The 10035-nt window shown below is 34.0% G+C and overlaps 1 protein-coding gene across 1 annotated transcript; it reads left to right on the top strand.

Annotated features, from left to right (window-relative positions):
• Window positions 1–1423: 1423 nt before the first annotated feature.
• Window positions 1424–8110, top strand: LOC139868319 (uncharacterized). Its single transcript, XM_071856651.1, has 7 exons — window positions 1424–1619; window positions 1850–2163; window positions 2276–2461; window positions 2553–2654; window positions 3739–3810; window positions 4667–4783; window positions 6877–8110. Exons 1-7 carry the CDS (start codon window positions 1424–1426, stop codon window positions 7942–7944), a joined length of 2055 nt encoding a protein of 684 aa, XP_071712752.1. The 3' UTR covers window positions 7945–8110.
• The last annotated feature ends 1925 nt before the right edge of the window (window positions 8111–10035 follow it).

Below are 10035 nucleotides of genomic sequence, written 5' to 3'. Positions count from 1 at the left end.
AAAATAAAGGTGCCAATTTTGACAAAAAAATAAAACATGTCAAAAATGTTTTTAATATATTTTTGTCTTTGAAAATATTTAGTCAAAATTCATGGACTCATTATTGAATTTATAAAAAAAATCTTATTTCTTTTTTTTATATAAGCTAAAAATATAAATAATAATTAAAATAACTTATCATTTAATTAATAATTATGTTACATATAGTTATATATATATAATACGCATTAATATTAATATTATCTAAAGTTATTTTATATAATTAGTATAAACTTTAGTTAACAAAACGTGTCGACTAAAAATAAATATTTGATCAACGTCGAATTTAATCATATGTATTACATACGGATAACAATCCTAGGGGCAAATTAGTCAATTTAAGTATGAAAATGTGAGGGTTGTTATAGGGATGTTCATTGGTTCGGTTTTTGGTTTGTTCGATTTTGAATTTTTTTTGGGCAAAACCGAAAACCGAACTGAAAACCGAATTCAAAGTTAAAACCGAACCGAACCGAACCGAAAACCGTCTTAGAATTCGGATTCGGTTCGGTTTTCGGTTATAACCGAATATTATGAAAAAACTGAGAACGATGGTAGTTTAATTGTGGCGTTACTTATGTCTTAGTTATTTATATCCTAGAACAATGACGTACTATTAATGTTGGATACCTAGGTTACCATAAAAAAAAAAACAATGACGTACTATTAATTTATCAAGAATTCGATGAGTTATTAATATTTACAGCTTAATTATGACGTTTACTGCTTATGTTATTATGAAGAAGAAGATGATAATTTGAGTAACATAATTATAATGTGAGCTACTAAATCGTCATATGGGTGAGAACATAATTTATTGATTGGATCTCAAATTATAATGACATTAAAACATAAATTTACAAATTAAATATATAAAAATTTTGAATTCGGTTTTCGGTTAAACCGAATTCAGAATTTTCAAAACCGAAAATCGAACCGAAAACCGAATTTAAATTCGGTTTCGGTTTGACTCGATCCGAAAACTGTTTTTTAAATTCGGTTTGGTTTTTTTACCGGTTTGATTTCAGCTTAATTTTCGGGTTTCACGGTTTTAAACCAAATACTGACCACCCTAATGGATATATCCTCACTGTTCTTTGTAATGGATATGGATTTTTCATTTTTTATTTATTCTTTATTATGTTCTTTGTAATGGATATGGAGATTTTTCATTTTTTATTTATTCTTTAATTATGTTTATTGCTTATGAAGAATGGATATTGTTTTTTTTTTTTTTTTTTTTTTTAATTTAATTTAATTTAATTTACTCCATACATCAAACCTAGTCTTCTATTAAAGGTCGCTTCACTCGCTTGTGACACTGACTGCAAAAACACACAATCCTTGTGTTTGAAACCCTAGACTACCTCCTCCTACCCTAACAATGGCGGATGAAGAGATTTCTATAATTCATCCATCTGATAACAAACGTAAACTTGACGATTTAAACAACGAACCCTTAGACCAATCAACAACAGACACCAATGCCAATTCCGATTTCAATTCCCCTGTTAACGCTGTTTCCCCCATTGATCCCGACGTAAAACGACCTCGTTTTGACAACAATCAAAATCATTTAGGTATTTTTATTCCTCATTCACCTGTAAATTCACTAATTTAGTAACATCAGTTTAATTTAATCAATTTTAGGGTTTTAAATTTGAATTGATACGCTAGCTCTCCCTGTTTGCTCGCTGAAAACATAGACTGAGTAGTGTAATCTTATATAATGTAATTTTTTTAGTTATTTTATAAAATTGTAATTTTTTTAAAATTTAATTGTTTGTTTTTATCATGATTTTCTGTATAGAGCTGGAAGCTAGTAAAAATGGGCAAGAGAAGTTGTCAGACAAACCCTACGACGAAGATATTGCTGAACGATCAGCTTCTATCGAGACGACAAACAACGAGCAAGGGGAAACTCAAACAAAGGTCGATACAGGCTTAAATGAAACGCGCGAAGAATCTGTAACCGATGAATTGAATGCGAGTGTCGTTGATAATGCTAAAGAATCAGATGAACAGGAGCATCAGGATCCCTCACCTGATGATACTATACAACAGGACCAAACTACGTCTGCTGGTGAATCTATTTCACGCAAAATGGAGGTCCCTAGTAATAAGGTTAACAATTAGTTTCTGTCAAATGCCGGATGAATCTTGTAATTCTTTGTAAATATAGTTGGGTGTTAAGGTTTGTAATAAGGTTAACATCTAGGGTTGTTGTTTGATGCAGGTTGGTGTTCTTATTGGCAAGGCTGGAGATACTGTTAGAACACTGCAAGACAACTCGGGGGCACGGATTCATATCACACGTGATGCAGAAGCTGATCCTCATTCGACCACTAGATCTGTGGAGATAATAGGTTCTTTAGAAAGTGTAAACAAGGCTGAGAAGCTGATAAAGGATGTTATAGCAGAGGTACAATGTAGTCCATTTAGTTTTTTGTTTTGATTGTTGTTTGGTTTTGTCATGTTTGTTGAGGTTAATATTGTAATTTACCGTGTTGCAGGCAGATGCTGGTGGTTCTCCTTTACTTGTTGCGAAGGGCTTTAGCAATCTCCAGTCTTCTGCAGCTGTGGAACAAGTTCAGATACAAGTTCCAAATGACAAGGTGTTTTTGTCACTCATTATTCCAATTAGAAAATTTTTAAAAGATGACATCAGTTTCTGGATGTAGGTTTTCAGTTGAGCTGAAAATAAAACGTAAAAAGTTGAGGTTTCGGCTTTAATGTGTCAAAATGTTATCAAGCACTTCAATAGGGTTATAAAAGTATAAGTTTTCTTTGATTTGTTGACTTTATTGATTCAAATTAGGGTTATTTTTATGTAGGTTTAGAAATAGGAATGACATTAGAATGGTGGTGTTTGTTTTACAAAAGTTAGAGATTAAAATTAGTATTTGAACCCTTAAAACAAGGGATTTCTAAACCCGTCTAATGATTGGGTTTAGTATTTCATTTCCACTTCTTCTGTTCATTTCTCCACATTCTCTCTCTCTCTCTCTCTCTCTCTCTCTCTCTCATGATGACCGCAAGTTGTTTCTGCATTCCTAATCTTTATTGCATTAGTTTATTTTTTTCCTGATTTCTTCACTTATCGACTAACTTTTTGTTTATTTGTTGGTATTGCTTATTTCAATGGTTTGTGAGATTATGCCTTTTTATTTCGTTTACATTGATTATTTCTGTTGATGATTAAAATAGCTCTTATTGAAGATAAAATAAAAGCCTTTTTTGCCTCTTATATCTTTCAAATAGGAAGATAATGAAATATATTTATGTGCCATCTTTATTAATGATGATAAAAGAAGACTATTGTTTGAATAATTTAGCTACTGTAAATTTGAACATTTTTTTTAATATCTATTTGGCTACTTTTTCATTTTAAGTTTGTTACGTTTTTTGTTTTGATAAACGGCGATTTCACACTCATTTTTGACAATCAAGCAAAACAATAGAATTGGATATGATCTATGTTTTTATTTCTATTCCCAATCCCATTCCCATTCCCGTTCCCGTTTCCATTCCCGTTCCCGTTTCCATTCCCGTTTCCATCCTTCTAATATTAAAACTCATATATGTAGTTGTTCCGAGAAACAAACCAAACGCCACCTAAATAAATGAGAAGATACATATATTATATATATACAAGTTTTATTTATATTTTCTAATAGTTAATCATCTATATATCTTTAGGTTCGGTTCATTATCGGAAAAGGTGGAGAAAATATAAAAAATCTGCAGTCAAGATCTGGAGCTCGCATTCAGGTATTTCATATAGCATGATTTGTAGTTGATGGTTCTCGAATAAGACATAAATTTTATTAGTAGTTAATATAAATGCTCGTAGAATCCATATCATTTTATGGTGTCTATGTGATAATTGTCATTGTGTATGTGTAGGTGACTATGTATGCTAAAAATATACTACAGTTTTCAGTTTATTAGGTGAAAACCAAGTAAATTATATTTTACAACTACTTGATATGTTATACCATTTGTTTTTAATTTTGATGGTGATGAGTTAAGTGCATTGGCTCAACTAGTGATATAGAAAATCAATCTCGGTGTTTCCTTAGATGGAGCAATGAGTGAAATCGAGTTTGAACAAAAAAAACTTAGACAATATCTGAGCTTTAATGATTTACTCATGCCTTCACTCGAGATGTCACCGTTTCATTGGTGAAAAAGCCGATGTTGATATGGGGGCATATGAACTTGCTTTTGTTATTAATCAGCTTTTTCACCAATAAAAGGGTAAACCTCTTGAGTGAAAGGCACGAGTAAGGTGTTCAATCTTCAGATTTTGTTGATTTTTTTTTTTTTGTTCAAACTCGATTCCATCCGTTGCTCCATATAAGGGAACGCCAAGAATGATCGTCTCCTATTTTACTGGTTGAGCCAGTGCACTTAAATAATCACTATTAATCTTAAAAAAAATCGTATAACATATCAAATAGTTATAAAATTAAATTTGTTTTGTTTTTACCTACTAAATTGAGAATTATAGTAATGTTTTAGTTGGCATGATCACCTACATTAAACAACAGTTAAGAAATACACAATGACAATTATCGCATAAACACCATAAATCAAATACTATTTATGTTGTCGTACATTGCAGTGTATTCCGCAACATCTTCCTGAGGGAGATCAGTCCACTGAGAGAACCGTGAGAATAACTGGTGATATGAGACAGATCGAGATGGCAAAAGAAATGATCAAGGAAACAATGATTCAGGTTTGTCCATCTATATCATATATTACATGAAGTATGCCACTGTTAGATAAAGCTGACTGGTATTTGCGTTTTAATTTAGACTTCGTGTTGTAATTTCTTTCCGGCACCATTGATGCTTTTGTGTTTATTTGTTGAATTGATGGCATTCTTGGTGTACTTTCGCGTGCTTTTGGTGTTCTTGCATTGTTGCAATATGTATGATTTTATTAGAATTTTCCTTTATGCTTTCGGATATTTTGCTCACCAGTCTGACAACGTTTGCTATATGATAGTTTAATGTTACTTGTATATATCCTTCATTTGATACCTTCTCCAAAAAATTTCAAAATATAAGATACCGCAAGTTATTTCAGCAGAGTTATTAACTACTTCTGATATGGTATTGTAATGTGGCTTTGTTTTTATTGTTAGTTATGACATTATCTGTATGTTTAATGCTATAAGTTTGTTTAATGTTACCTGTGACAATCATTTTCTTGCGCTTTTGATTTCGAATGTGATGGACGACTTATCATTTGTTGATTTGATTTGACAATTATTAGTTAAACTTGAAGCTACAACTTCTAAAAATGTGATAGCTCGTGTGAATTTTGGATTTAGAGGATATGAACTATCAAGCTAACAATTCTAGTATCTAAGGGGGCTTTAAGGTGGAATTAATAAAATATTGTGGATGCTTCTTTTATCAATTGAACACTTTTTGTATGATCTGCATTTATGCAATAGGTTTTTATGATATGATGACTATGTAGAGTGAGTATATATGTGGTACATAAGATCTGCAGGTCCGATTATGATTCATGACGCCTAATTGTTATTTTATGGTTTAATCTTCTGGTTGACTGGTTTGAGTGTTTGACATATTCTCATCGGTTATAAGCTGTGTCGAGATACATCCATAATATAAAGTGAGAGTACACTTGATTAAATTATTTTATATTAGAGTTTATAATGTGATGAATCAGGCTAAGTTGAGGATCTTGTTTTGAATTGAGCTATGGGTTGCGACTTGCAATGATTTATCTTTCTTAAACGTGCCGATTTCGAATTGGTTGGATTTAAAATTGCAGATGTGGCTCTCGTGGTGTAGCAATAGACAACCACTTTCCATTCTCATGTATTGAAGAAAGGTAACGTTTTGCTTCGCAACGGCAGGATGTTATTAGTTGGTAAGATTGCTGAAGGACATAATAATAATCTGAAATCTTGGTGTTCTATGTATGAGATATTTGTGGGAACAAAGTGTCATACATGGCCAAATGATTACGTTTAAGTTTAGTAAAGTGTCCATTGTGAACGAGTTTTACTTTTATGCTTTTTTGAGACGTAAAGTATAATTTACTGTCCGTCGTTACATATCTGGAAGATACAAATGTTGAAAGTTTTAGTTGATGGAGCTGAATCTCATTATGATTGAACATAACTGGGTCGCACTTAGGTCTTTTGTCAACATACTGATTCAGCTTTAAGTTATTAGCTGTTAGTTTTATATTTTTACTTATAGTTGTGTAACATATTGTTAATCTTATGTGAATTGAACTTGAAGTCAAGAGTTAACACCAAGTGCATCGATTAAAATCTGCTTTTAAAACCTTGAAATAATGGTAAGCATAAAAAGTGTATCTATTAACATGTTATTCTCTTCTGTGTGGATTGACATTTGTATTAGGAGGATTAGTAAATTGCTATATTTGGTCCTGTTATGATGTGTCTCTTCCTGTGCTTATTTGTAATGATCGGATCTGTGTGGATAGATGATTCATTTAGATCTTTAATAAGATACAAGATGTTAGTTCGTTTGTTAAGTATAATCACTCATCACTGTCATTAAATAATCTAAATCGTCAAACATATGTATATTTGCTAAGGTTTTATGCCTACTGCTGGAAAGAAAGAATGAGAGAGCCTGTAATGTTGTTAACTTGTTTATTGCGTCTGTGTCTCTTGTTAACTAATTCTTATCATTTTACATGTTTTAATTCTTGTGTTTTCTTGTTTTCCGTCGGTTAATTGTTAATATGGTGTTTGACATTGTTAAGATTCATATACGATGCTGACTTGTTTTTTGTTTTCTCATATATGTTAATGATTAGCCTACAAGGTCAACAGCACCAGCAACTGGTTATAACCAACAGAACCTTCGTCCACGTGGACCCAATTCTCAATGGGGCCCACAAAGCCATCCTTCACAGCCGACTGGATACGACTATCCACAAAAAGGACCATATCCGTCACAAAGTTCACAATATTCCTCACAGGGATACGGAAACTATCCTCCACAGCAACCGTCCCACAGGAACAACCACCTTAACTGGGAGCAAAGGCCCCCACCAAATATGCAGGGCCCCCCGGAACACACAGGGCATGACTTCTATGCTAGGCAAGGGGCCCATATGCATGCACCATCTGGGCCTGGACCTGTAATGGGCCCACCACCTTCTCAAGCAAATTACAATTATGGGCCCCAACCAACTTCATATCCACAGACTGCGTCCCAGGGTTACGGTCACGGCTATAGTGATCAGGGGCCTGCCCAGCATCCATATGGCACACATGGGCCACCACCTTCATACAACACTCCACAACAGGGTCCCTACAGTCAACCTTATGGTCAACCCAGGCCAAGTCAACCGGGAGATGTTCCCTATCAAGGTCCTGCACCACCAACCCAATCATACGGTGCAAACGCCCCACCTCAACAGCCTTACCCTTACGCATCAAGTGGACCAATGCAACAAGGCTATAGTCAATATCCTTCCGCCCCAGGTCCAGTTGCTTACCCTCAACAAAATGGTCAGCCTGTTTCTGGCTACACCCAAACTGGTGCACCACAACACGCACCTGGGTATGCGCAATCAGCACCTGCTGCTAGTTATGGTCAGTACCCTGCTACACAACCTGGCTTCACTGCTCAAGCTTCTACAACTAACCCAGGTTATGGCTACCAAGGAGCAGGTGATGGTACTTATGCAGGCTCGGGGTACGGTCCACCTTCTGTAGGACTGCCTGGTGCATATTCTCAAGCGGCTACTGTACAACCAGGCTATGAGCAACCCAACCCTCAATCAGGTAGTTATGGAAATGTTCCGCAGCCACAGCCGCAGCCACAAGCAGGTTATGGTCAGTATGATAACAGTCAGATGTATGCAGGGCACCGTTAATTTTGCATTTATTGTTTCGTGGTTGACTGATATTGGATTTGTATGTTAAAATGTTTCGGTAGCATTGGTGGTATCGTCGGATTTTCTATTTATGTACCAATTGTTGCAGATGCTATTGTAGTAATTTTGATGGTCAAACTTTCTATCCGTTTTCAAGTGGTATTTCTTTCCCTTTGTAGCAATTGGTTGCTTAATCTTCTTTGATAGTAATGCTACATACTCTTATTTATCATCTTAATGGACATTTCTTAATGAACATTTGACAATAGTTTCTGACTGAAGTGCTTTAGGAAGATGATTTGGGTTAGGGGTGTTTTATATTTGGTTTCAAATCGATTAACTAGAAAATGGAACTAAATTAATTGGAATAACTAAACTGAAATGAAATTCGGTTTAGTTTTGGTGTTCAAATTTTAATTCGGTTTAGGTTTGATTTTCAAATATAGATTCGATTTCAGTTACGTTTTTATTCTAGTTTTTCAAATTTGGTATAATGAAAAACTAATTAAGTTATTAATATAAATGAATACATATGGATGAGGCTCTAGTTATTGAGTCGACAGCAAACGTCGATTTATTGGTGACTTTACTGACTCTTAGAGCCTAAATTAAATTTCAGGTAGAATTTAAAATCCATGAAAATTTGATTTTACCACTTTCATGGCGTCTAATTTTTTTTTTTTCTTCTTCTAAATTTTTCTACTTATTGGCATGAGGTCCACTCGGAAGTAATCTCTTTATCCGTCGAATAGAGAGCGGGATAACTTTCTCTACTTTTGAGAATGTTTTCACTTTGAGTGGAGAAATGACTTGTTTATTCTCGGATAGGGGAAAGATTGTCTGCATCTCATCTCCCCCGTACACCACTTATGTGGTATCGAGTTTTGTTGTTGTTCTGTTGTTGTAGAATACATATGGACGAAGAACCAAATTTAAATTTATATGTTATGATTATTTTAGATAATTTATGATTTCTTAGGTTTAACCAAAACCGAATCAAATACAAATTCTATTTTCAGTCCCGTTCCGGTTTTAAATTTGAATTTGGTTTTGGTTTTCCGTTTTGCCTTCAAATTGTTTAAAACCGAATAAAACATCTGTTACAGAATGAAACCCCGTAGGTTATAATATTTTATTGATGAATATTTATAGAGGCTACAACCAAACTCTAGAAGCCCTAATTCCACAAATGGGTCGGGCTTATCTCTATTCTAACACTCCCCGCAGTCCGAACGACGAAAAGTTCGGACTGGAAGAAAAAAATAAACATAAAAAGAATAAATAAAAACACAATTTTCTCTTAATTTATTGTATCGAATTGATTGATATAGCTGATTGGTTGCGTTGCTTGACTGCATTTCGTTTTCCGTAACGTTTTTTTTTACGCCGTGGCTTGCTTGCCTAAAGATTGAGCAGAACTTGGGCTTTGAACTTTTATCGCCGATACAATCTTCTTCAACGCTGCAAAACAAGAAACTTTTTTTTTTATATATTTTTTTTTTCGGGGTTTGGAACCTAGTCAAGCTAGTTGGCTCAGCCCCACGCCAATTATTTATAAAGAAAAAAAGGAAATGATTCTATTAAGAAAGGAAACGATTTTATAAATTAGAATTGGAAATCCTGGTCAAACGTGAATAATTCGGCCACGGCAAGATTTTATATCGAAAAAATTACGCCGTTGATACGTGTGGTTTGTTCACATTTGCATCATAACAGCTAAACTTTTATTTTTGCATAGTTGGTACCTCAAGTTTGCTTAACTATCGTGCTTAGCTCCTCAACCTAACTGCCGTCAAAATTTAACAGTTAACTCCTCACATAATAAAGTCATAAAAATACAAGAACTGCTAGTGTAAAACATTAAAAGTTTAGGGATTATCCCCACAACTTTGAACAAATCATTCATTGCTGCTTCAACTTTCAACTTCAACTTGAGCAGCCTCAAGTTCCAGTTTTTCAATCACCAATTCACCGATGCTATCCTCACCGGTTCTCTCTTGTACAACTGCATAAAGCTTCTTTAAATCATCATTATTGTGAGTTTATTCGTACTTTATTTCATTCATTTCCTTTTCTCTTTAACTTCAATCA

Source organism: Rutidosis leptorrhynchoides, chromosome 9 (assembly GCF_046630445.1).
Source record: "Rutidosis leptorrhynchoides isolate AG116_Rl617_1_P2 chromosome 9, CSIRO_AGI_Rlap_v1, whole genome shotgun sequence".
Taxonomy (NCBI): Eukaryota; Viridiplantae; Streptophyta; class Magnoliopsida; order Asterales; family Asteraceae; genus Rutidosis; species Rutidosis leptorrhynchoides.
Note: the sequence above shows the minus strand (reverse complement) of the source record. Positions and strands in the feature narration are given on the sequence as shown.